Source organism: Coturnix japonica, chromosome 1 (assembly GCF_054131305.1).
Source record: "Coturnix japonica strain WE chromosome 1, WE-NBRP24, whole genome shotgun sequence".
Lineage (NCBI taxonomy): Eukaryota > Metazoa > Chordata > Aves > Galliformes > Phasianidae > Coturnix > Coturnix japonica.
The window spans coordinates 63,853,359-63,880,826 of record NC_140663.1 but is presented as its reverse complement, the minus strand read 5'-3'; the positions used below and the strand labels follow the sequence as shown (position 1 = coordinate 63,880,826).

Sequence of the window (27,468 nt, the reverse complement as noted above, 5' to 3'; positions counted from 1 at the left end):
AGAAGGAATATACCAAACAGACACTCATCTGTCCAACACCCTTAATTACTTGAATGCTAAATAGGCAGCCATGCTCCAGCTTTTCCCACAATATGGTGTCTCTCTGTGACAGTCAGAGACTGTCAAGTCTGCTAATTATTAATGAACTTCTTAAATAACCATGTAGAGAAAGCTGAAAATCCCAACCCAATTAAATGACATTAACTTATATCCACAATCATTAACTTTGTTTTGTGTTTATTTCATTCTCCTTATTGATCTGAACCAAAGAGTGCCTAACCACATATGTATCTTGAAACCTGTGAGTAGGCAGTCCTAGCGTATACTTGATTGGTTCTTCTGCTACTCTACATTAAAATTTGAGTTCAGTTCTGGAGCTGCTCAATCACACAACCTTCTGAGGTAAGGTGTCATTCATGCAAGTAATAATTAAAGGTTAACCTGAATTAGGAGTACTTGATTGTTTTTTAGACTAAAAAGAACCTGAAGTGTAGAGTAGATTAATATCCAGGGATTTTCATTCTGAACCTGTAATGCCTACTTCTGACATGCCAATAATTTACAGTTTTGGTTGTTGTTGTTGTTTGTGGTGGTTTGGTTGTGGTTTTTTTGTTTGTTTGTTTGTTTGTTTGTATTTTTACTGTAGCTACATGTCTGTACAATTGAACTATTGTACCTTTGGTCTATTCAACTGTCTACTGTGCTGTGTTTCATTGTTAGCCTAGGTGGAACTTAGATTATTGCCTTTGAAAACAGGAATATCTTGTAGCTTCTTTGTGTTAGTCAATACTGCTCAATAGCAGTGGACTAATGGGCAAGGCCAACTGTTCGACCTGTGGTCAGCTATACCTCATAACTGCTGCCTTCCACTTTGGCTCTGTTTTGGACTGCTTTTTTCCATTACAGTACTGAAGCAATGTTAGAAATAGCTCCTATCAGGAACCACCCCCAGAAGATGGGATGAAGAAACTTGTCCTACACGTGAGCTGCCTCCAACACTCCCTTGCCCACAGTTGGATGCACATGTTAACCATCTGAGGCAGATACCACTGACCTTAAGCCTCTTTTATTCTCTCTAATGTTTGTGGACTATAATATAACCCTCACAGTATTTCTGATCTGGTTCCCATGCTGAAAATGATGCTTTCAGGAAAAGTTGAAGGCAGATTGGCAAGTGTTCTAGCATTTTAGTAAGACTATCTGTAAATTTACTTTCTATTCTATTCCACATACACAGGAGATCAGTCTGAATACATAAATAACTCTTCCTATTTTGTGATGCTTTCCACTGGCTTTAGCAGTCTTTTAGTCAGCCAATTTTTCTCTGGTAGTGAGTGTGACAACATTTTTCTAGAACTAACTTCACTTTTATAATTTAAAGGGTTTTGCACATATCGTATTTATTTGCCAAAGACCAAAGGAGTTGCAGGTGCTGTGATTTCTCTTTATATATTGAAATATCCTAATTAAAAGAATAAACATTTTTCACTCCTAATTTTCTAATCAGAAGGAAATAAAACTAAGTTTCAAATAATTAAAAAACAAATTGCAAACGTTATCGTGAAAGGTGAACAAAGAACCTAAACAGTGTTTTGCCATTTTAAATACAAAGAGGAAGTTAGTTTTAACCACTCTGATAAAAATCACAGCTTTTAAAGGCAGGATCAAATTAACATAGTTTTATTTGCTTAATTAAAATAATGGCTTCTTTGATAATTTGATGAATATAATATAATTTTGTGAATTCTTAAAAAATGATAGAACATAGCTCTGTGGGTCTTGTTTTAATGATTTAACACTGTTAGTAGAACAGATGTGTTGAATGTTTAAAAGTGGAGGAATACTTTGTGTTTTTTCAAACTGAATGAGAGTATGAAAAAAGAAGAGGGAAAGTATCTTTGTGACCATATAGCAAGGTGAGAATGGAGTGAGGCATGGCCATTCCTGTGATTGATTACATTTGTACAGGCAAGTATGTGGCTGCAGCTAAATTAGTACTTGAACACAGAGATAATTGTTCCCACTTTCAGAAGAAAGGAAATTATAAATGCCAAAAATCATATTTGAGGAGGATTAACATTGCCAAGTTCAATATAAACAAGCCTGCAAGGGCCGAAGTTATCAGCATGTGTTACTGTAACGATAAAATACAGTACTATATTTGTGTGCAAGTAAACAGAGTTGGAGTTGAAAACATGAACTAAAAAATATGAGATCACTCTGAAAACAAAAAAATATTGAGCAATTGGCCTCAGCACTGTTAGGTGCTTTGTGATTTATAAGGTAGCACTAAGGAAAATGTTTTTCGGTACATTGTTTTTCAAAACACTGCTAGTCTGCTTTATTTCATTTTCACTCTTTTTACATTTAAAAATATTGATGCTAGGAAATTTGGTTTTTTTGTTTTTTTTGGTTTTTTTTTAGTTAGATTGAAAAACTCCCTATTAGGTTAAAGTTACATCTATCACAACCACCCCTCCAAGAGTGTAACTGAGCATGAAATACGGCTGTTTTCTGTTGGATGTTCTCTGTGGAATGGATTAAATGTACCATTTTGGTGGTCTGTTACTATGTCTCTGATGCACAGATGTGATGGACTAAGTGGCCAGCTTGGGGGGTGGAACAGAGCTGGAAGCTCCCATCCTCCAGCTGTTCTGGCACAGGATGCCCTCTGCTTAGGCTATAAGAGTGAATCTGACTCAGGAAGTGGAGCTGGTGTTGCTGCGATGGGGTTTCTGAGCAGGGCTCTGTGCAGCTGTCATGCTGGGCTTTAATCTGCTCCTCTCATCTTTCTTCCATAAAACATGTTTTATTGTTGCTTCCTTCAAAAACAAAACAGCCAAAATCTTGCCTGACGGATACGTCATATCTCTCTCTGGTTGTCTCAGGGGAACATTTGGGAAGTAAATCAAAGCAGTAATAAATCAGGAAAGCTTTTGAGAAAACATTCATTTAGTCCTGTCACTTCAAATGGATAATTTGCAGCCATGAATTTGATTGATGTGGATGATTTGGTTTGTGTTTTTATACTGTGAAAGACTGCTGGAAGGAGATGACTGAACATAATCTATACAGCTCTGTCATTCCACTGAAATACTCTGTATGTAATCATTGAGCTAGGCCAATATATGAAGTCCAACCAACTTAATAATCTGAAATGTAAAAATAATAACGGGAGCTGCAATATAAATATGATTCAAAATTCCCAGATCTGGCCATAATGATTGTGGAGAGTTAAATTCTCTGCTGGAAAGCAAGAGGCATGGTGAATCTCCTGCAATTCTCAGCTGAGCAGGGGCAGTTGTGTTTGACTAGTGCAATTTTGCACTCAGCAGATGAAAGCAGCCCTGCAAATGAGAATAGTCCTCTGCCAGGCTGCTTCTCTGCTACACAGCTGTGGTGATACCAAGCGAGTTCTGATTTATGGAAACTATTTTGTTATGATCCCCTGTGTTTAAAGATTTCTTCCTATAAAGGGCAATTATTTCAAGGTTAATCTGCTGATGTTTCAAAGTTGCATCATGATGTGAAAAAAAAACTTTGCTCTGTTAGAGGTCTTTTACTCACTCTAGTTCAGCAAGCTATTGTGTTTTAACTGCAGCTGTTTGAATCAGTTATTGGGAAAATTTGCTTTGAACTACCCTAGAGAGTTCTTTTCAATCCATTTTTCTTTGAATATGTTTTGCAAAGTTTTTACTGTACAAGTTGTATAAATGTTGTTCAGACTCTGAGTTTTTTTGATTGGTATGTTGGGAGTACTCATTTATAGCCATCATGTAACTGATCAAAAAAATTTGTCTGGCAGGTAAGAATTTAGTAAATCATTCCTATTTCTGAACATTTCCAGTAACATCATTAGGGAGAAGTACAAGTAAATAGAAAAAGGCTCAAAGTGGATACAGGACATTCAATGTAATGAGTGATTTGGTCATTTTGACATCACAGTCAGCTGTATGCTTCTGTGGAAAGTACTTCTAAGTAAGTGAAATTATTCTTCAGAATGAAACCTGGGCCTTGGTCCCTTGCCTAAATGACTGGAATATTCGAAAAAGGAGAATTATGAATCAGACTTTGTTGAATATGTGCCATCAGTACATGATTTGACAGAAGATTACTTTGTGACTAACGGGAATTTTTCTAAGAAAAGAACTTCCTAATGTAAAACCAAATATAATTATTAACAGGCTTTATAATAAAAACTTCAAAAAATATAATAAAAGGTGATATTCCTACAGAGATTATAGTTGAGAACTGACAAAATACCCTGAACTGACAAGAGTGCAGAGTTATTATAATTCGGTATTTTTAGGTATTTTCAAATGATAAGTGTTTAAGGATTGTATTCATAAAACTCCTGCTGTTTGAAAATACTTCCTTAAGTGTTAATTGCTTTTTGAATGCCTAACCCATGCTAAATGGTATACTACTCTATAACCATAAAGTTGTCATTTGGCAGGGGACCAAATCAGAAATATGCTTACAGAAGAAAAGAACTGACTGATTAGTTGAATTTGCATTATGTTTTTTTGCTCAAACAATACTGTGATCAGGCTGTCATAACATTTTAAGCAAGAGAATTTTGCCACAGACCATGTCCTTCATCATCTCATTTGGTGTTTTGTTGGCAAAGAGCCCACTTGGGTAAAACTGATATTCATTACAGACTTGAAAGGGAGTGGTGGCCTCTAAAGGAATTAAGCTGAATTAAGATTCCCTCTGAATCAATACCCTGTAAAACTCTAAGAAGTGTTTCAAAGAACTAGAAGAAATCTCAGTCAAAAGAAAGACAACTGGATTGTTTTTACCTGTGGCTACCAAATACACAGAACACTATTCAGGAAATTCATGACATTATTTTGTTGATTTGGAAAGAAAACCAGACCATAAGAATTGCCTTTCACCTTTTAAAAGTCATTATTCTTGTATAAATATATTCCAAGATTTGTTATCTCAGTATTATATAAACAGTGGCATTTTTACTAAATAGTTCTTATGTGACTCGTGGGTGAAGGATTAATGTAGAATTAGTAAGGAATTATTCACTGAGATGTCTTTAAGGAAAAATGTTCACAAAAAAATCAAGATTTTTTTTTTCACAGAAATATTCAGCTGAGATACAGACATTCATATGGTATCAGAAGTGCAGGATGATGCTGTGGAAAATGTCTGGATAGTTAACGCTAGTCATTGGAGATATGAAAGTAGAGACTTAGGGCTGAGGTAACCCAGTGAGTGTCACATTGAGCTGCTTTTACTAGTTCATCTCTTTTTTTTTTTTCTCCGTATTTTATGTTAAAAAATCCATCCCAAAGCCATCAGCATTTTTTCTACTCAGACTTGGTAGGTTGCAAGTCATAAAATCATATTTTAAGACAGTCCCTAATATAAAGGTTGGTATAAAAAGTACGTCTCCTCCTTTTGGTGGTTGTCTGAATTGCTGATTACTAAATCATTAAGAGATGATTGCAGTTTGCTTCAAAGCAGACTTTCTTTTAAACTTAATAATCTGTGAAATATCATTTGTATCTCAGTCGTGCAGTATGTGAGTGCTGTTCCCCGACTGCAGTTATCGAGTTAAAGTCCATTGAAATATGATGAGAAAATAATAAAATCAACAACAAAATAAAACAACACTAACAACAAAAAAAAAACAACAACAACAACAACAAAACCCAACCACTGTTATGTGGAGGGTGACATTTATAACAGGATATGGTATAAATTCCTGGCAGTATGTATATGGGAAATTATTTGATTGGAAAAAGCTTCAGTACTGGTACAGCTTTGTTTTTCATCTGGCTTTCTTTCAAAGAGAAAATCAAATCATCTGCACTTGAAATTTTCAAAGGTGAATATGAACTTGTTTCTAGTTGCTTTTATTCAGTTCGGGATTTTAATAAATTGTGGCAAAATTACGTGCTGGGTGTTGGTTGCATCAGAAAAAAAGAGGACTTAATTTCTGAGGTGTGTCTGAGCCACGCAAGCAGAGTGCAGTGAAACATTTGTAGGTCTCAAGTGATGCAGATTTTCCTATGTCAAAAACAGATATGGAAGCCAACACTTTTTGTTAGTATTATTAAAATTATAAATTACGTGAAGAACTGCGACAGTTATCAATTCAAGATCTTTTAGAAGATGACTTCATGGATTTTCTAGCCCAAACTAGGAAAAAAGATTTGTCTTCTCCTGCTTATGCTTCCCTTATAAGGCCCTAGATACACTATAGTGAACAAGCAAGCAAACAAACAAACAAACAAAAAACCATCCTGTTAGTAAATCTGTGAATAGTAAAGTCCTTCTCATTAAAGAGAGAGAGGTAATATAATAATATAACAACATGATGCAGTAACAAAAACTTTCTAGTCAGTCGAATAGAGAAGTAATAACGCATACACAAGTGGATGATCTTTTCAAATCAGCACCATACCTCACACACTAATATATTTCCTTTCTTTACACATCCAATAAATGTCCTGGAGAGTTCAAATCCTTAGGGATAAAAGGTGATTCCAAGTATTTTTGGTGAAAACAACAAAGGAGCTTTCAATATCTCTCCCAATAAAATCCTGTTTTATGCTTCTTATTCTTCAATTTTCTAGTTTGTGCAGCAGGGCTTATATCCAAGCAGATTTAAAAACAAACAAACAAAAACAACTGGTTTTGTCTTACATAAATGTTCAGATTTTCATGTACAGCTTCCTCCAGCAATTGTTCACAGTCTGTCATCCAGTGAAATTAAAATAACAGTTCCCCAAGGCTGCCTCCTGTTCCAGTGCTTTCTCGAATGTAAGCACTGCTGTTTATTTACAGATTTGCATACACTGGTGTACATTCTCTCATGCAAGCAATCCTTATCACCTAATCTGTGGTGTTTCATATTTAGAAACTGAATGCTTTCCTCAAGATTCACTAGGAAGTGAGTAAAGGATGTAGTGGGAAAAGCAACATGCTTCTGACAGTTGGAAAGGTTCTAACTGGGAATTCCCTCCACCATAATGTGCACACATTCCTGTCTCTCCTACTTCAAGATCCCAATTCTTCTCCAAGACTCAGAACTTGGAGAATTCCTCTTTAGCTTGAGATCAGAGGGAGTTGCTACAGTGTTCCTGTTGGAACTGGATTTGAAATGAAGAAAAAGAAACTTCAGGCAGGAAAATGATTAAGAGGAGTTTGGTAGTTATTGAGGGAGCCAGGAAGGAGAGGAAGGAGAGCAAGTAGAGGTGTTTTTTAATTCTTTACATTGTGCAAGTGAAAGTTGCCTATGCCATGTAATAGGCAAAATCCAAGTCTCTTCTGTTCTGTACCCAAGGATAGTTCTGGCTGATGTGATTTAGACCACGTAAAGAATGATATGGATTCTCTGTTCATACACTAAAAGTAATCTGCATTACATAAATTTGAAAATAGTTGCTGTTTCTATGACACGTGCCCCAGCTAGAAGAGCTTGCAAGAGATTCAGTTGAAATACAGAACTGCTCCAAACATAATGCCTCCATTTTTATTATGTTGACCCACAACATCAGAGGCAGATGTTGGTGCAATGACACTAGAGACTGAATCTTCCTGCCAATATTCCATTACATTTTGTTGCCATGTGACAGATGGCAGTAAAGTGGCAGCCAGACAAAATGGGTATCTGACATGGAAGTGCATATGAAGCAAAGGTGTGTCACTGAATTCCTCCATGTGGAAAAAACATCACCCATTGACATTTGTTGATACTTGCTAAACATTTATGGAGACCAAACAGTGGATGTGAGGAGGTGGGTGGGGTGTTTTAGTGGTGGCAGACAGCACTGATAGGAAAGGCAAGCCATGTTTCAAATGGCTATGACTGTTATTACACCAGAAAACATAGAGCAACTCGGTCAGCTCATCTGTACAAAACAGCTAATGTCGGTGATGGCGTTTTGTAGCTGTGAATCTGCTCTATTGAGTAGTGTTATTGTGTTTTTTGTATCTGTTGTTGTTTTCATGGAAGTAAATAGGAGGCTTTATTTTCATGGCAACCTATGTAACTAATAGAACTGAAGGCAGACCAGATCGGAGTTATATTCATACCTTAGAAATGCAGACACTTGCCTGCTTATTCATGCTTCTACTTCCAAAGAAAAATCTATGATGTTCACCAAAGATATAATGGTCTTCCTAAGACTGATCACTGAATCCCTGAAGTCCTGCCTATCATTTGGTCACATCCTTTGAGACCACCCCAGTGTTCTGAGGACTCAGAGTTGTATGATTCAAGTGCAGCTCAGTTCACTCCTGTCTCAGGAATTCTCAGCCTGTTTCTGAGGTCAAGCCCTTTGAACTTCTTGGTACAATACCAGAGCTATATCTGCTCTGACCAAATGTCCTCCTGGGGTTTCTCTCAATGTCAGCTATTACATGATTTTGTAAGTTACAAATGTTAACCATATTTGCTTATGTACTGATTCAGTTTCTACTTTCCTTTAATTTTTGATCTTTTAGGGTAGTCATTAGCACCCTTTCCCCAGGACTTTATCTTCCCTTTTAAGGATTGTTATATGAAGCCTTTCACTGATAATTTTCTGTAGTGTTCCACCCAAGTTATGTTGTGGCTAGAAGACAGTATGATGATGAAAATCAGGAGGTTGGGACAGATGAACAGGAATGGTCAAATACTGTGTTCAGCCCCAACGAATTCCACTGACCAAAAGTGAAGACTGTATCAGGCCCCTATAAACACTCCACCAAGAAAATATTAGTAGTATCTTCCACTCAAAAGTGTAATGAAATATGCTTTTGCCTCTTCTCAATTCCTTAATTTATAAATAACATTAATGTGTAGCCGTTGAGGATTTCATGTTTTATATTGGAATAAAAGCAAATGGCATCACAGCAGAGGTGAGCACTGCTTTTTACAACGTCTCATGAAAAAGAATCTGAAGACAAGCTGAACATACCCCAAATTATTTAGTTAAAAATAAATAAATAGGGGGGCTGTGTTCAACAGTATTTAAATGCAGAGTAGTTTCTTATATTTTCATTCATTTGTTTCAATCAGAAAATTTACAAATGTGTAAAGGAAAATGCAGGAAAAAATAAAAGGAGAAAACCTTTAAGATAGATTCCCTAACTGTTTCATTTTGCTCATATTGCATACTTGTGTTTAAAATTCTGCAAGTAGAAGAAAATAGACAATTTGATGATTATACTGCACAAAAAACTATAAGTGACAGCAAATAGTCTTTGGAATAAGAAACCAGTAGTTTTCAATTAGTGTTAAATGAGAAAAGATTATGTCAGCTAATATTAAGTAGACATAAATGTCTGAATTAGTAAAAAAAAAACCAAAAAACTTATATTAATCAGGTTAATAGCTTTAGTGTGGCAGCTGCCATTTTGGCTAATGCAGAAGGGACTGAAGAGGAAATTTCAGAGCAACATGGACATGAATAAACTTAAAGAAGAATCTCTTGTTATAAAAGCTGTAACACATTATAGCTTTTTACTTACAGAAGGTCTTGTTTTTACTTCACCAAGGGAAGGGTTTTGTCCTGCAAATAAGATCTTGCTATCTGTAATAATTATCTTATGGGCACCAAGCACAACAGAGATCAACAGAGATCAGACAGCAACCAAAATTTCAACACTGCTTAGGGCTTGACTTGACAGTAGCTGATAAAACTCTGCTTACATTATTCAGCTAATTTCGGCTTTGACCTGTAGCATTTTCTTTGTTGAGCTGTCTTTATGGTTGGTGTTAGAATTGGGTGTTTATTCTTCTACTTAACCTTCCGGAAAATACTGTTCTGTGATGTGTGATAATTTCTCTCTGGAGAAGCATTTTTATTAATTAAACTTTTCTTTTTAACATAGGTACTGCTTAGCCAGCTTCAAGATTACTTGAATAACCCACAGATATTATGCACGTGTTTTTGTTGATAGCACAGTTTGTTGAACTGAATTTAAGCAACCTTCATGAAAAATATTCTTGCAGTTGTCAGTGCTTTGTACTGTGCATCTCAGAAGTACATTGCTTGGTCATGGTATGAAAATGGAAAACCAGTAGAATAAAAGCCCATTTTAATATCAGTTTTTGCAGTAGTTTAAAGCTGACACAAGCAAAGCCTTCAGTTGTTGCCCTGCTTTGTTGTCAGATTTTTTGAACAGAAATTTGCAGGAGTTTTAAACTATAATTTGCCAGGCCCTGGTTGGCTTGCCCATGAGTACCAACACTACTTTGCTAGCAGAGATAATATGACACTTATCCATATTAGTTTTTTTGTCACACGGACTTTTCCCACTTAGCAGAAAATTATTATAAGGAGAAATGTACATGATCTGTGGGTATTTGTCCACAAATTATGGGAGAGAGCGTGCGTCTTTTGAGGGATGGGAGAAAGATTATGTGCCCTTAAATGGACTGAGCACAAGGGCAGAAATCTGATGCAAGAAGGATAAGGGTAACAGATGCAATGAGTTTCAAAGTCCCAGTAGCACTTTTTCTTGAATGGCTGATCTATATTTATTCTGCCAGTGCAGAGGCTGCCCCTGGAGATCACACTCCACTCTTTACCTGACTCAGGACATATGGAAATATGACACCTGCTTACTGCAGCAGTACTTCCAGAAGTGGGATTTTGACTTGGAACCAGAGCTCAACTTTTCATCACAGCAACTAATCTGCATTCTGCTTTTCTCATGAGTGGGGGAAAAAAAAAAAAAAGAAAAAAAAAAAAAGCCCAAGAGTGCTATTTTCTCCTAGATGATTAGAAAATGCTGGTTATATGAATACCACTTAGGGAGGATGTGGTGATGTTATTAATAAGAGCTATTTGCCATAGAATTTACCTCTATGTGATAAAAGCAGCTTGTGAAGAAACACCGCATTCTCTGGAGAAGGTAGGTAATTCTTTGAAAAGGAAAACAAAAGCATAAAAAATAGAAAATAATTTTGCCACAGTCACCCAGCAAGTAAAAACAGGAACTCAAAACAGAACAGAATTCTTTTATCTACCTTAAATTTTAACTTTAAGACTATAGAATGTGCTCTCAAGAGAGTCATGATTATCATATTTCCTTGATAAAAGCTAGGAAGTAATGCCTTCTTGGCTGGGGTTCATTAGAAGGGAATTCAGATGATTCAAAGGTTTATTGAAGTCTAGTCCTTTGGCTGAACATGTTTCAGTAGAGCTCAGATGGGCCTGTAAACCCAGATGAAACTCAACATCTACGACGCATCAGTGAAAGGGCAACAGTCATTCTGAAATGTGAGAAGAATTTCAGCAAGCCTCTGACTAAGCCAACCTAATTTCACATAGGTCTATGCCTCCCTTCCCTACTGTGCTTGCCCTCCAGCTCTTCTATTTTCCTTGGTAACTAGACCAGCTGTTGACTAGGAATATACCCCTGGGCCAATTAAAGAAAGGTTTTCTCTTGCAAGTTTTCCTTGAATTATCAGCTTAACTTCAAATTCCCACTTCTTGTTTTACAAAGTCAATATTTGGTGGAAATAAAGTGGCAGAATGGAAGAAAGATGAGAACCAGATCAGTATATAAAAAAGAAATCTAAATATGTTAGTCTAGCCTGCTTTCCTTTCCTACTCTTGCAAAAGAAGCTTGCTATATAGAAAGGGGAGGGAAAAATGTGTAGATAGTAAGGAAAGAGGAAGAAAAAGAAAAGCAGAGAGGAAGAAACTGACCTAGAAAGAAGGGGCATGAAGAACAGAAACACTGTTCTTTACTGTGCAAATTCTTGTTCTTCTGTCCTGCCACTTACAGAAATGAAATGAGAAGAGACGGCTTTAACTGAACAAAAACATGGTACATATTGTCTTGTTTTACTGCAGGGTTCTCTCCCTTAGAGTAATGATTACAAGATGAACAAGTGATATTGGGGCTCTAAAGTGTCTCCTATTGAAAAGTCTGATTCTATGTTTTCTGTTCCCTGCAAACAGTTTTTCTTGTTATTTTAAATTGTTAAAGACTGCATGTCTTCATGATACCATTTAATTTCAGGTGCGGAGATTCTCTGAGTTATTCTTTTGACAAAGACATGCGCACACAGAGGTAGCAAGTTGCTGTGATATGATGATCTGATACACACGTCCTTTGTTGTCATGCAGCATTAGTCCAACTGCTGAAGCTCTACTCTTTGGCAGATTTTTCTAATGAGATACCGCATGGCAAATTGCCAGAAATAGAAGACTTGACATCTTACAGAAAGCACGCTACTAACAATATGAGGGGAATACTTAAAACAAATTTCTGCAGTCCTGTAATTGTATTAAGGTGCCATCGTTGCTAAAACACATACAGTGACATCTGCTGAAGGCTCATTATACCTTCTTATTGCTTTGTAAGCAGTGATCTGGAAAAAAAAAATGCCCTTTGTTAGATACTAGTAAAAGAGTAAGTGGGACACCAGCTATAGTGGAGATGTCTAGATGATAGCAAAGATCCAGGAGACACTGACATATGAGGAAATAATGTGGGATTGTGTTCTAGTTCTTGCACTCACATTAAGTGCAGTTAAAACACAATAGATGTATACAGCTTCCTCAAGAGAAGCAATGCTGCCTTATGTTAACTCCTCATGTATTGTATTAAACATTATCCATTCCTTTGCTACAGACATATGCATTTCATGTCTTTAAAAATCTGAGAGACACTACTGTAAAGTTGACAACACAGACATTATTAAACAAAGCAAATTCCTGTGAGTGCAACAAATAGAAAAATTAACAGAAAAACTCAAGACTGACTGCCCTGCAGAATAAATTCTTATATTTTGACATATATAAATTCAAATATTTTATAAATATAAATAAACACATAAATCCTTAAATTTGAGACATATATTTTGTAAAATAATGTCAATCTTTTCCTATCCACCTCTGCTCTCTCCTTTACCCACCTACCAAAAATACCTGTTCCTCCATACACAGAGTGAGTCATAAAAACAGTAATTTGAAAGCACTAAGATTATAAAGTACAGATTTGTCTCACAGTGCATGAATAAAACCTGTTACTTTTCCTTACATGAGCAGCCAAAGGCCGTATTGGCCTTGTTGAAAGACAATTTTATTTTTCTCCCTGAAGCTACATCTGTATTGGTATGTAAAAAGAAGAATGGGAAAAAAAGTGTGTGCAGCATTTAAAAGAGAAGTTAACCAAAATGCTTCAGTGTAGCTCAGGTTTACTTCTGCACTTTGTTGTATATTTCATTTGCCCAGTGCATGTAGAGCCACACAGAATTAGTTCTGTGTCATACATTTTGTTTAATAGAGTCACAGGGGTTTTTTTTGTTTGTTTTTTTGTTTTTGTTTTTTTGTTGTTTTTTTTTTTGCTCCTGCTGTGAAGCTAATAGGAAGCTACAGAAGCATCCAAAGCCATGAACTACTCAAACAATAGGAAGAAGAAAAGCATTTGTCATGTTCTCCTCAGTATATTGTTGTAATAACCATGGCCTAAATTCAAATATAGTACAAGGCTTTTAAACTCCATCTATGACTCCATTGGTTCTACTGAGCCTTCCTGAACACAGATTAATTTTGCATTTTATTTAAGCAATTTGAAAGCAGAGTAGCCTACTCACTTTCTGTGTGCAATTAATTGCTGCCATATTTGGATATCATCCCATTAAAACCACTGGGTCTGCTTATTTTAGTGGTGATTATCCCTTCTAATCCCACTCATTGAAAGCTTCCAATGCAGTTACCCACTGGGAAGAATACAGTTTCTGTTATGACTGGAATGAATGGCTTGTTTCAGTTTCTGTGCTGCAAATTTACTCTAAGCTATTACAAAGATACATGATTTATAGCTCTTAAGCTTGCTGATTCTGGTATAAGTATGGTACGACATGCTGACTATAATGTGACATTTGTTCAGAAAGGAAAATCCGCAGTTTTTAAATGTGCACAGGCAGAGTCATACATAAACACACATAGAAAGTACCGGTAAAGATGGAACCGTACTTCTCAAATGTAGTGCTGGTCTTGAAAGCTGTATTGCTTATTACGTGCACAATAATATTGCCTGATTGCTAATCTTCATGCAGATATTAATTGTAATTTTTATTTTTATTCTGATCACAGTTTTCAGAGGGTGAGTTTCATCATTCTCTTTGTTTCTATTCAGTGTGATAGTAGTACTTTTTCTGCTGAAAACAGTTGTTATACATGTAGTTGCAATTCTGAGCTTATGTATGTCACTCTTGGTGTTAGTAACTCTTTAGCGTGAAGGAGTTCTCATTTACTGGTGCTTCATCAGACTGACATTTCATCTGCAGACAATACTGGAAACAGCCATTAATTCTGTTGTGGTGTTTTTCTGCAGGTAATTTATGTGTTCATGAAAATGAGATGATAAAATAGAGTTTTTGTTTTGTTTGGTTTTGTTTGGTGTTGTTTTTTTAAAACTCCCTGGAACAGAAAGACACAAACTGCTGGCACTTCATTTTACTAGACAGTTCTTGTATCGCTTATATTAATATGTCCATTCAAATAATTGCAGAAGACATCTTCTCCATATGATTATTTCTTGCTTAGACAGTAGGAAGCATCTGCACTGTGGTAGTGATAAGTGGTTCCTGCGCACCATTGTACTCTTCTATTACTTCTTTATACAGTTCATTTCAAGGCAGATGCTCTTTCTACTTCAAACATAGCTGATTTTATCTGGAGTTTATTTTCTCAATATATATTAATATACATATATTAATATTAATTGATATAATATACATTATATATTATAACTATATTATGTATCAGCAAAAGTGTTGCTCTGCTAGACAACCTTAGCAGGCATTGGCAACCTACTCACAGGACATAGCATAGCCTTTGTTTTCTGTTAAGTTTTGGTGAGTCAGCAGGACATATATTCCACAATGAAGGCATTCAACAGGTGTAGGGGGAATGTGGTCAACTGAATTTACTGGATCAAGTGATTTTTCTGGTTGCAAATTCTGTTGCTTAGTTCATAAGATCTTCAAGAGATTAGCAAATGAAGGCAGCTAGTCCCTGGGCTCCCATAGAAATGTTGTTTCTCAAGGCTGAGTAGCGTATATTACGTCTGCCATAGTTTTTGTTGTCTAAGGGAGACTGACATGCTAGACATCTGTTCTAAGTTATCATAGGAAAAAATGAATCAGAAAAACTAAACCAAATGTATCTTATGACTTTTTAAAACAAAATTTTACTTTAGGCAGAAGTACTTTCCATTCCAGGCTAATGCTTTGAAAAATGGGTCCATAAGAGCAGTTGTTTTTTATGTGAAGTGGCAGGTGAGAGTGACTTGCAGGTTTCTTGTGTGAGAGCTGTGAAGAACCAAAAGTGAACTGGTGCTGCAAGATTCCAAACAGACGCTACTCTTCCATCCTGGAGAATTATTTGGTTGGAAATATTCAGATAAAATAATGCTTCATTGAGTCTCCTGAAGAAATGTAAACTTTCATTCTCTTCTTTTTCTAGAATAAAAATAAACGAGGGAAGAAAGATCAGCAGAGAAACTAGGAATCTGCCCATTCTCTTATGGTTCTCCCTTTTTTATAGCTTTGTATTTATTCAAAGGACAGGAGAGTGAATGGGAGTTCAGTCTGAGTCCTTCCAGTTGAGTGGATGACCTTTCATTGTCTGTCTGTAATTCCACGGAAAATGCCTGGTACCACAATCATTTGAGAGCACTGCTGTGACCTTCTCATCCTGGTTGTACGTTAACTGTTCTGCCCACTTGACTTTGCTCCTCAGCCTCCCTTGCAGAATCTGTGTTGTTCTCAGTGCATTATGCCTTTTCATTTTTTATTTTTATTTTTATTTTTGTTTCTTAGTTGTTCATTTGCTTTTACATCTGCTGTTTTGCTGATTTCCACGCCACAATATGTGCGATCAAGCTCTCTTAAAATTTAGGGTTAGTTTAAAAAGGCTATTATTATTCTGTCTCTATTTTCTAGAGTACATTGACTTTGAGAACAGAGCCACCTTAAAGCTTTCCAGCAAGGTAAATGAAATTAAATTTTGATGTCTAAAGGAAGGATTTTTTACCTCACAAGTCCTATGAAGGAGGTTGGGAACAGAGATTACATTGCAATAAGTGCAAGTGTTCTTTTCTGTTCTCTGAAGCAAAAGCTGCCATCCTACAGACTGTCTTGGGCACATCAAGTTCAGTAATCTCTCCCAGGCACTGGCAAAGGCATCAGAAAAGCCACAGTCAGATTTGCCAGCTTGGCACCCTACTGCCTTAGAGTTTGCTTGTTTCTAAATTGGCCATGCCTGAGAGGACCAGTTTATAAATAAATAAAGGTGAATTCTATACCCTGTACCCTGCACAGGAGCAGGGCAGATGTGGGAGTAGGAGATGGAGGACAATGCTTGGAATTCTTTGGAATGGCTGTGCAGTATTTGTTATGTTGATGTCTCTATCAAAGAAATGATTAGTGTCATCACTGGTAGGGAAGTAAACCTTGCGCAGTGTAACCTTGGAGAGATAAAAGAGAAGACTAAGAAAGATCTTATTTGCAACCAGATAATTAATAGCAATTGCCTGCTCATCCTTATGACCCTTCACAGGCTAGATGGAAGTACTAATTTTCAACTGCACATTTTTGTCTTCTGTCTTATACTTGTTTCAGTGAGTAATCTGCAGTGGGATTTAAGAATCTGCAAAGCCCAAGTTCATTTGCCCCTCTGGCAAGTTATTTAGTAACAGGTGAATGGTTGGATTGGATGATCTTTTAGGTCTTTTCCAACCTTGGTGGTTCTATGATTCTATGATTCTGTGATTCTATTTACCTTTTTAAGTGCAAACAGTAAGATGTTTTCTTCAAGGATATGGAAATTGAATGCCTCGTATGCTCCAGGTATGTTCCATTGCTCCATGGCAATATAAAGCAGTATTGACACCTTAAGAATGCTGCAAGATGTCTAATGAAAATTAGGTTGGATAGAAACCTTAAACATGGAAATTGTGCAGCAGTAAAGAACTGCATTTTATGTGCTAATCTTTGATATGAAGAGCTGCAAAGAAACATTTTAAATCAACTGTTGTTGTAATTAGTAGTAGTCCTATTCTGCCAGAAGCTGACCATAAAAGTAAGGACCTTAGCACTACCTTGAAACCCTGATGAACTTCATCTTTATGGTGTGTCTCTGACTTTGAAACACCTTGAGCAAAGTGTGCACAGCGTGTGTGCTGGCGGGTACAGCTTTTGTGTAAGAAATATTAGACATCACTTGTAAACACTGAATTAACTAGGGTCTATACACTGCCACCACAACTTGAATGTCTTTTTCTACAGAGTAGACTAATAGGCTGTCTGCAAGCTAATCTGTCCTATTGTATATTACCTTCTTATTTACAGTGTTCCAGTTTCTGAAAGAGATGAGGAGCAGATGTTCAAGCAGGAAAGTTGCCTGAGCAGCCTACCTCTTCCACCTGCCTGCCAGCTCCCAACCCAGAGAGCAGACTGTGCCTGGTGCAAAGCCGTTTGGGCACCAGATTTCTCCTCTCCCCACACTGTAGCAGTAGAATGTGAACAGCTCACCTGATAACAAGATGCATTTCATTTCATGCCTTTCCTTCGTAATATTATCTTCTTTTCATTTCCCTTTTCTCCAGAGCTGTGGTTTTAGCACTGCTTGTCCTTCTCCAACACCGGAGACAACTCTGCTAGATTCTGTCCCATCTTCCCTTCTGCCCTGTGGCTAAAATCTCTCCAGCCCTCTTGATTTTGTCTCCCTGGAAAACACAAACACACACTTTTGCTGCTGCAGGAGCAGGAAAAAGGAGGCTTGAGCTGCCCTGCAGGTGTGGAGTGGTTGAATATAAAAAGGAAGAAAAGCAGTTATTTGCAGAAGGATGTTAGGAGCATGTCTCAGGGCACCCCAGTATATGCCTGACTGCTGCTAAACAGAGGATGTCTAGTTGACTTCACTGCTAACTCTCAGGTCAGAACCCTTCCATTTCAAGACCCGTTATTCTATGTCCTACAAGGTGACCTCTGGACAGTGCATCTGAATTCCCCTAGCCTTGCTGAGGGCAAGGACATTTGTCCCAAGTCAGAATCTTGAAGAGTGAGGAAATCTCTCTTGTTCATAAGAACAAGATCTTCTAGCTAGGCCTGGCATCAAGCAAGCTTTTCTGTTGACTTCCATCTTGCTCTGAATATTGTTGGGGGAGGGGGAGGGGGAGGGAAAAGAAGGGGAAAAAAAAAAAGGTTTCACGTAATTCTTTATTGTCAGCCCTGAGTATTAAATCATTCCAATGTATTCTTCCTCTGTCACAGTTAGGTGTCCAGTCGTTACTTGAAAATCTCGTCAGTATCTTGATTATTTGTCCATCCTGTGACCTCAGAAGTTGTAAATTTTCCCATCTCTGCCAAGCTCTTGCAATGGTACAGTGAAGATGTGTGGGCCAGGAAACTGGAAAGACAGAATTACAACTACGTATTTGTTCAGTCGTTGAGTAAACATTTTAGCAAAGCCTACAGTGAGTCATCACATTAAAAGCTGGCCTTTGTATCCTCCTTGGGACTTGTTTTTATGAAATGAACATAGAAGTCAGACCGAGTTAATCCAAATCATTTTGAAAATTGAGGTCTACAGGCTTTTAAAAGCATGCCTACCCGAGTAGGCAGGCAGAAGGGAGTTGCGCTGCCTCTGCTGCTTTCATTGTACAGATCTTGAAAGCAGAGCACTGAGGTGAAGACCCTCCTGGGGCTGCAGGGAAGCACATGGACTGTCAAAGCTGCTGTGTGGATTCAGACTGTGGAGTGTGTGCTGGGTTGCAGCTGGCAGGAAATGGATTTTAACAGTGAGATCATAATGACTGCTTCAAATTCCTCATGGCCTGGATTGCAGAAGCATATCTGAGAGGATTCAGACTCTATCCATCCTCTGTCCTCGTGTACACCTTGTGCACAAGCTATCTGAATCTGAATTGCTGTCCTCAGCCAGTTCTCTCCTTGGCCACAGAATGGGTGGTTGAAGGTGAAGCAATCTTTGTATGTAATAGAATTAATGCATCTAAGCAAGAAAACTATTATTTTTAAATGAGAACATAAAAAATAGCAACAAAAACAGAACTAGTGGGTTGTGTGACCTTGTTTTTGTGACATTAATGCATCACTCTGGTTTGATGGCAGTGGCTGCAATTCTCATTGAGTTCCTGAGATGTTCATCAGAGGTTTTCTTATACATTTTACTCTTTCTGTGCTTCATGCTTGAAAACAGTTGCTCACAAAGGTGTGTACATCCAAAAAGTGATGACACAAATAAGATATGATTGTGAATTGGAAGGTATCTCTTTCTGGTAAGATGGGGAACATGTTCATTCTACCTGTGATACAAGGGAAATGCAATCTGTTTATCTGCACTGAGCCTAAGCTTGGCTCTGCTTCATTAAACAAAAATTCTTGCCTGTGTGATACTTGAGACAGAACTAGTAATATTTGCCTCTAAAAAAGCAATCACCAAGTATGTTCCTGACTTGCTGTTGAAACTAATTTTATTTTAAATCAACTTGTTTTCCTGTAGCTGATCTAGGAAGGCCACTACAGAGTGGGATGCTGTAGCCTAAAGTTAGGCCATTTTATACAGCACAGGGTGTCTGGATGACATCTGCTAGGGTCTGGCACATATCAGATGTTGCCTCTGGTAAGCCTGTGTCCTTCCATGGAAGTAGCTGGAGGCCAAATGGGAATTTCTAGGACATCTAAAATGACACAAGTTATCTACATTCAAGTAAAATAGTTATATCCCATGGAAACTTGGAGCTAGCAGGTGTGAAATCTGGAGTAATTGATATATAAGCCACCAAATATGCTTGTGCTCACAGCCATCTTCAGTCTGTGGTGAAGGGTACAGGATAGGAACATAACTGTCTGTGTGCTGGGTTTTGCCTTCCACCAGACACTGCAAAAACTATTTTTATTTCTTTCCAACCCAAAAAGTAATTATTTATTATTACCAAAGTACAGGAAGAAATGTTATTTCAGTCTCCTTCAGAGAGTCTGATAAACTTCTCATGTTCCTCTCCTTTCATGTCTAGATGTTTCAGATAGCAACACTGCACATTTTTTCAGGATTTTCAGTACTTATGTACCTTTAGATGTTCAGAGTTTTTGTGTAACCAGAAAGGCTTTTCAGAAGCCAGTGTGTGATCTTTTTCTTCATTGAACTTTATAGGAAAAGAGGATCTAAAAAGTGATTGCCTTATGAAAGGTGAAGGAATAGTTCATTACTAAAAAAATGCATGCACTATAGTATCGATGTTGTAGTGCCTTATATATGATTTGAAGGAGACAGAGTCTACTGTCAATACAGTTTTTTACCTGTAGATAGAAGTGCTTGATAATATTGAGGTGTGCTGTGTTTACACAGTCAACTTTTCCAATTTCTGTCCTGTTAAAAGTAGCATTATCTATTAGGTTTGAGTAACCTCATGAAATAAGAAAAACTGCATTAAGATCCAGGCACTTATGAGGAATTTGAGGTTTGGGATGTTCTTAATGAAATTGCTGGGACAGTTCTTAAGGGCAAAAAAGCAAAATAGCAATCCATAAGTCTTTCGGTGATAGGGAAATCCCAGGTAATAGTTGGGATGTTAGTGGCTGTATAAATTAGCTCATGATTCTGTCTACACGTACAAAAACAAATCAAAGTTGTACAAAAACTCTGTCTCTCATCAAGGAGAGACAGTCATCAATTCAATTAATGACAAAAACAGAAAGCTCACACAACTTTACTAACACCAATGAAGTTGTAATTAGAGAAAACCGCACGGTATGCCTGTGAAAAATGCATGGGTTTCACTTTACATCTCACTTTTATGTGGAGAATAACTCTACTTCCAAAACTTTTACAAACTTCAGTGGAACTGAAAGCTGAATTATAGCTTAAGACAAACACCAATGAGCAAAGAAAGGAACAAAGCAGGCTCATTTATTCTTAGCAATAGTGCCAATTTCATGAATGTCTCCTCAACTTAGATTAGTGAAGGCTTCTGGAACTAAAATGGTCTTTAAATGCACCTCCTACCTGATAGATGTGTTTGACTGGGTGAGTGTACTGGCAGAAGAGAAAAAAATAAATTTAGAGATATACCTTTAAAGCTGAACTCCAAAAAAACTTACAATTTATTAGGAAAAAAAAAAATAGGAATATAGACACAGCACTGTGAATGACAATAAGAAATGGTATATTTCTATCGATTTAGCACATTTGGAATCTCATTAGTTATAAATAAGACTTCAGTACTACCAAAAAATAAATATTTTTTTTTCTTTCTATGTTGCTAAGTTGCCTAAAGTCACCAAGTACAGATTAGTCTGCAGTACGTTTGTTGCTTCTTCTAGAAGTGTTATAAAATAAAAATCAGATTTAAATACACTGATTTTTTTTCCCTTCCTCTCTTCAGGCTGTTGAAGAATGCACAGAATGAAGTTCATTTCAAAACCTGGTATCGGAAATTACTGGCTGCTCTCCAGTTCATTGCTGGGAAAACCTTGAACAATGAATTTTCTAAGGAGGAGAAACTTAACAGAATTTTGGAAGATATTGCTGAAAAAGTAAAAGCTGCCAGTGACACAAAAAGAAAGGTTTGTTAAAAAATATTTCCCCTTCCATCTAAGCTTCTCAACATCTCCAAACATCTTTCCAAAATGTGTCTCCTGTAGAGGTGCCATGTTCCTTGAAAACTTTGCTGAGAGTGGTCATTAACATGCTGAACATTCTCATTCCTTAACAAAGCCAACCAAAATGTCCAGTACTTCATAGCTCATAAATAGCAGTCGATAATTAATACTGCAGGTATAACTGCAGAGATGCATTCTTGGCAGTAGAAGGCTTATAGTTATCTCCAGCGGGTGCAGCTTTTATGTTGTGTGGGTATGTTTCCAATTCAAACGTTAATTTTCCAAGACAACTTACATTACTTACCTGAAGTGTAAAACAATTTCTTGCTGAGATCTCTGTGAAGCAAGCCAAAAAGACAGATAAAAATATACCTACCATTGCTAGTTATCATGAAAGTTACCATGAATTCTTTTTGCCTTGTTAAGGATTCAAAGATTTCATAGTATTTTTCAGAAAATTCTGTGTTGCAGCAAAGCAAACGTGGAAGTAAAAATAAAAATAAATATATATATTTACAAAGAGAAGAATCCACGTAAAGGAAAAAAAATAGTAGTGATACATTATAAATGACTGTTGCATATTTCATCTCTTTAAGATTAATCTCCAGACTGTAGTTACTGTGGTACTGAGGAACTTCCAAACCTTGCAGATAACACACTGACTGTTAGGTGACGGAGATCGCAGTGTTGAGGCAACAAATTGTAAAGTTATCCCAAATGGCAAAAAAGACATGAAATGCAGCAGAGGAGGTGCGAGACTAATCAGCCACTTAAAGAAGGGTGTCAAAAATGAACCTACATAACAGCATGAACAGGGAGAGACACTAGATAGATAGTAAGAACATCAATATAGAGTAAAATCACAGGTTGCTTGGTGTTGTTTTTTTTTTTTGTTTTGTTTTTTGTTGTTTTTTTAAATAACCGTACCTCAGTTTGACCACATTGAATGTTAAATGCTTAAATGGATGCTATTTGTTCCAAAATTTGATTGTTTGATTCAAATATAGCAAGACAACAACTTAAGAACTCCTATTATATTCTTTTATCTTGCTGTAATGATGTGCTTGTTGCAGGAGGTGTTAAAGATGGAACTCAATAGACTTCAGCAGTTCTTCCAAGAGGTAAAAGTTTGCCGACTTCCTCTGAACCCTGCACTTGTTGTACAAGGCATAGAGGCAGATGTAAGTCTAGCTCATGCAATGAATTACTTTTTTTGTTTGTTTGTTTGTATTTTAATATGAAGAGGAGGAGAGATTGAATGGCTACACTGGCTGGAAAATAATCCTACTGGTGTTAAGCATAAGTTACCTGGTAAACTGACATCCATACTAATCTCCTTGAAACTGGGGGCCTTTGTTGAAGGCAGAGGTGAAGGGGACTGCGGGGCTAGGTATTGCCTATCTGTCTTACCTCGTGCAGCAGCAGCACATATTTCAAACTCTCAGCAGTTTTCTCCTAGTTCAGCTCTCCAGCTGTGGTGTTGAGCTTGGCAAAGGCAGCTGGATCTCATGAAAATGACTCTTGTTTTCCACTCTATCCATGGAGCACTTGATGGCAGTTTTTTCCCATCCAAGACTTTCCTCTGTCACAGATGGGAACAGCTAAAGATCTAGACCTACTCTATTTTTTCTTAGATGAGACTAAGCACTGGCTGAGAATTAAATATTGAAATTGAGTGTTCATGGTAACTCACCTATGTCTACAACTCATATTAAAAGTGATTTGTAAATAAAGGAAACAGTTAATGCTGTTTAGCTTTGCTTATCTTGACTTTGACCACAGTACTAAGACTCAGTTGATCGTTGTTTAGAATGTTTTCATAATCAATGTTATGCCAGAAATAAGCTGTTCCAAGTCTACAAAAGGAAAAGGTATCCAGCAGCAAGGAAAAACAGATCTAAAGACCCACATATATTATTGGTTATAGCTGTTTAATTACAGCAGTTTGTGCTCTATTTTTGTTCTCTGGCTCATTATCCACAGCGGACCTGATTCTGAGAGGTGCTGATCCCTTCAATTGTCTTTGACCTCTGATTCTCCAAGCAATTCTTTTCAGCCTTGATCTCTCACAGAACGGAGGTCTTCCAGCACCCTGCAGGTCTGGGCCAATTGTGGATGATATAAGTTGGAAAACCTTGAAGCCTGCTGCTTCTCCCTACTTTCAGGCTTTTTGGAAATAATGACTAATAGGGAAGTATTTCACCATACAATCATGATATTTATACTGCACCAGCTTGTCTGGAGAGATACAAAATGTGTAAATGCAAGTGTCTGAGGAGATTTTTTTTTCACTTTTCTCATATCATTATAGGCTTTTATAATACTATAAATATCTGCAGCTTTTTTACTTATCTATTTGTTAAAGTAATCACGCAAACTAGCATTTTTTAAATGCTCATAATACCCTCAAATGTAGTTAATTATCCATCAGTTTTACTAGTAGCAAGCGCTGCTCACAGCTCTATCACTAATGCATTGTATGGCAGTAACCTTTTAAGTACTTATTCAGACATTTCAATTGTCGAAATTCCATAGGGGGTCAAGATTTCTTCTTCAATCATAGCTACTGAATGTTACAGAGAAATGGTGTGGCTAAGACAATATTTGAATTTGTGCTTTGAGATTTTTAGATGAAAAGAGTGAGACAGCTGTGACTAGTAGTGGTTTTGTTAAAATTAGCCTCCATTACACTCCACCAAGTAAGCACAGCAGTATCTGGTGTGAGGTGCTCATTATTTCTAGAAACCAGGGCATTAATTTACTATTGTCTTTGGTTGTGTTGTTAGGTTTCCCTCCCTCCCTCCCCCCTGTCTTTTTATAATGATGATAATAATACCAACCTAACTCACACAGGATTTGATAAGCTTGGCTCATTAATGCTTTTTGAAGCCTGTTGAGATCTTCAGGTGGAAGAAGCTACAGAGCATGAGAGGTCATTAAACAAAAAACTCTCATGTTTAATTAAGACAAATTCCACATAAAATCAATTGTGGTTTTCAGAATTTTCTGTATTCTTAGTCAGCATGAGGTGACCAATGAGATTAACAAGTTGTTTGCTTCCATAAAGACCATATCATCTGTAATTCTTTTGCAGGAGAAAAAATAGGACCGAAGATATTTCATTGCTTTGCAGTTTCCCATTAGATAAATCTTACATATTTTTGTTTACTAAATCCCAGACAAAGTTTAGCATTAGAAAACTTGGTGAAAGTGAAGAAGAATTTGTATGTAAAATATTATCTGTTCATATAATCTGATTACTGAGTGGAACAATTGTCAGCAGTAAAAGAGTTTCTCATTTTTCTGATCAAATTAAACAGCCAGTAATATCAATAATTCTTTGTTTTTGTTATCTGAGATATTGAGCAGTGTGAAAGATGGTACCATTTTTGGCATTATTGTTCTAACCTGTTGTTTTGTGTATGTGTTACTGCTATCGTCTTGCTTTCTTTTTCCCTGAAGTCGTGTTCATATTTTACATCCAATGCTTTTCCATTAAAAATCTCCTTCATCAATGCAACTGCTCCAAGTGGAAATATCAATATTATTTTTAAGGTAAGTTACTTCTCTAATCTTCACTTCCTTTTGTATGCAGAAGGCTGATTTTAACTTCACCTGATTTACGTTTTAAATGTAGAGCCTGAAAATGTTTGATTTGGCTGTGTTCTTCACTTTTCACGGTTATTTTTGATACTAGAACTTTCATTGGAATATACAGAGAAAATACACTGAAGTACTCAATTTTTTTTATTGAGAAACCAATTATTTCTTGCATCATTTTTTCCTTAGTGGAGAAAACCAGGCTCAAATATAAAGCTTATTTTCTAAAACTGGTTTATTAGCCATGCAAAGTCAGAGGTCATGTCCTAAGAAAAGATCACTCAGTATGACTGCCTGCTGTAACCATGTCCATATGCCTCTCACAAATCAAAGCGCTGCAGTGTTTAATTCCAACCCTACCAGAAACTGTGGGGGAATGGGCTGAGGAAGGAGAGGCAGAGGGGACTGCAGAGGGGCTCTGTCTCAGTAGTTAGTCGGAGGAACTGACCAGTACTCTAGTTTATTTTGCAGTTAACACCTTCAAAGCTTTGTAGCTGGGACAGTGCTGTGTCCATAAGAAAAAGACAATACTTGCAATCTAGAGCTGTTTCTCTTTCAAAAGTGTATGCCTTCCATAACAATGGGTGCTGGTTTTAAAAGAACACTGAAGGTCATAAAATATCTGACGCAAACAAAGCAGTTGGTGTTGCCAAAGAAAGACATTATTCCTTGATTTCTGGCAATATCATGTTCCAATCCCAAAGCATAACAATTGATATAAATAGATAAATAAATAATACAGATTGTGATTCTCGAGAATAGAAATTCTCCAGGCATTCTAGAGTAGGCTAGCAATGTTTAGTTTTGAGAATATTTAGAATGCTTCTTATTACACCTGTGAATCTATGTGAGATACAGTGCTTCCTAATTTCTTGTGCAAATGCTTTGCCATAAGGCATTTAAATATTTGAGCTAGTTCCACCTACGCAGAATTTCCCCTGCCTGGTAATGTTCAAGAACCACCAATTTTCTATCTGCTGTAGGAACATTATAACAGACATAACTTTTTCCTGTCAGCAACCCCTTGTACAAAGGTATTGTTTATTTTTACTGTCATTCAAGTGTTATTCGTGATGTACAGTGCATACATGAAATAATAAGCACTGATATTGTGCTTAATTTTCTAGGAATTGTATGTGTGAGGATAAGAGGGCAAGTAAGTGGAAAGAGTGTGTTTCTCAGTCCTAGGTACTGCGAAGAATTAACTGGACTCAAGATTATCTAGAAGTGAAGGAAAGATAGATTTGGATTTTTTATTTTTAAGGATAAAATTATCTCCTCAATTACTCATTTAGTGACTGTAAATGTCTGTGGATTGGAATGTGTTTATGTAAAGAACAGAACAAAAAAGGAAAACATTTAACAATATCAGCAAAAGTCACGTGTATTTTAGATGAGGTTAGGGGTAGGGATTAGATAGAAATAAAAGCAGGCCTTTTGTTTTCACAGGCAATTTATCCAGCTATCCAGCAATGGTTGAAGATAATCTCTTCATTACCTCTTGTGGCTACAATTACAACCCCATTTCACTAAGATTGTTGTTTAGCAGACTCCATGGGGAGAGCAGGCACCACTGTTTGAAACTGAATATGAATTATGTCTTGGACAAAATGTAAATTGATTATAAATTTCCCCTCAGCCCGCTGCAAACTCCAAGTTGTGAAGCTTAACATTAGGTCAAATGCTGTCATTTTTGAAAAGGGATCTAGCATTAGGTAGACTTTAAAGTGCAGCTAAATTAGGATCCTAGCTCTGGATTAAATTTTCAAACCTTAATAAATGCATAAGAATAATAATCAGAGAGGCTGTTAATCAGAGAGCATTTGCTACCATTTCTATGGCTGCCTACTTGTGCCATCTATTCTGTTCTATTTCTGACGCAGAAAGTGAACTAGCAAATTTGAAGAAAAACAAGAGGGTATTACTGTAAAATAAGTGTAGCTATTTTTGCATAGGGAATAGTCCAAATTAATTATGAAACTGTGTGGAATTGAAGGAGAAACTTGGATTTCTTCTGCTGTTTTAACAGATAGGCGATGATCTACGTCAAGATATGCTGGTTCTGCAAATTATTCGAGTGATGGACAACATATGGCTCCAAGAAGGTCTGGATATGCAAATGATAATCTATAGATGTTTATCTACAGGAAAAGGCCAAGGTCAGTTTCAGTTTACAAAAATTAATCCGATCACATTATTCATATCTCATGTAAACAATGGTACAGAAATATCCTCATCTCAACTTTTACTTTCCTGAGTGTCTTGTTTAA

The 27,468-nt window shown here is 36.8% G+C and overlaps 1 protein-coding gene across 6 annotated transcripts in view; it reads left to right on the top strand.

Moving 5' to 3' along the window:
- Nucleotides 1-27,468, top strand: part of PIK3C2G (phosphatidylinositol-4-phosphate 3-kinase catalytic subunit type 2 gamma) — a 270,420-nt gene that overhangs the window by 163,997 nt on the left and 78,955 nt on the right. For all 6 annotated transcript variants that reach the window (XM_015867894.2, XM_085543196.1, XM_085543202.1 and 3 more), the window contains 4 exons: nucleotides 21,382-21,562; nucleotides 22,672-22,779; nucleotides 25,061-25,153; nucleotides 27,228-27,357. In XM_015867894.2, coding sequence (XP_015723380.2) covers nucleotides 21,382-21,562; nucleotides 22,672-22,779; nucleotides 25,061-25,153; nucleotides 27,228-27,357 — 512 coding nt within the window. The remainder of the gene's footprint in view (nucleotides 1-21,381; nucleotides 21,563-22,671; nucleotides 22,780-25,060; nucleotides 25,154-27,227; nucleotides 27,358-27,468) is intronic.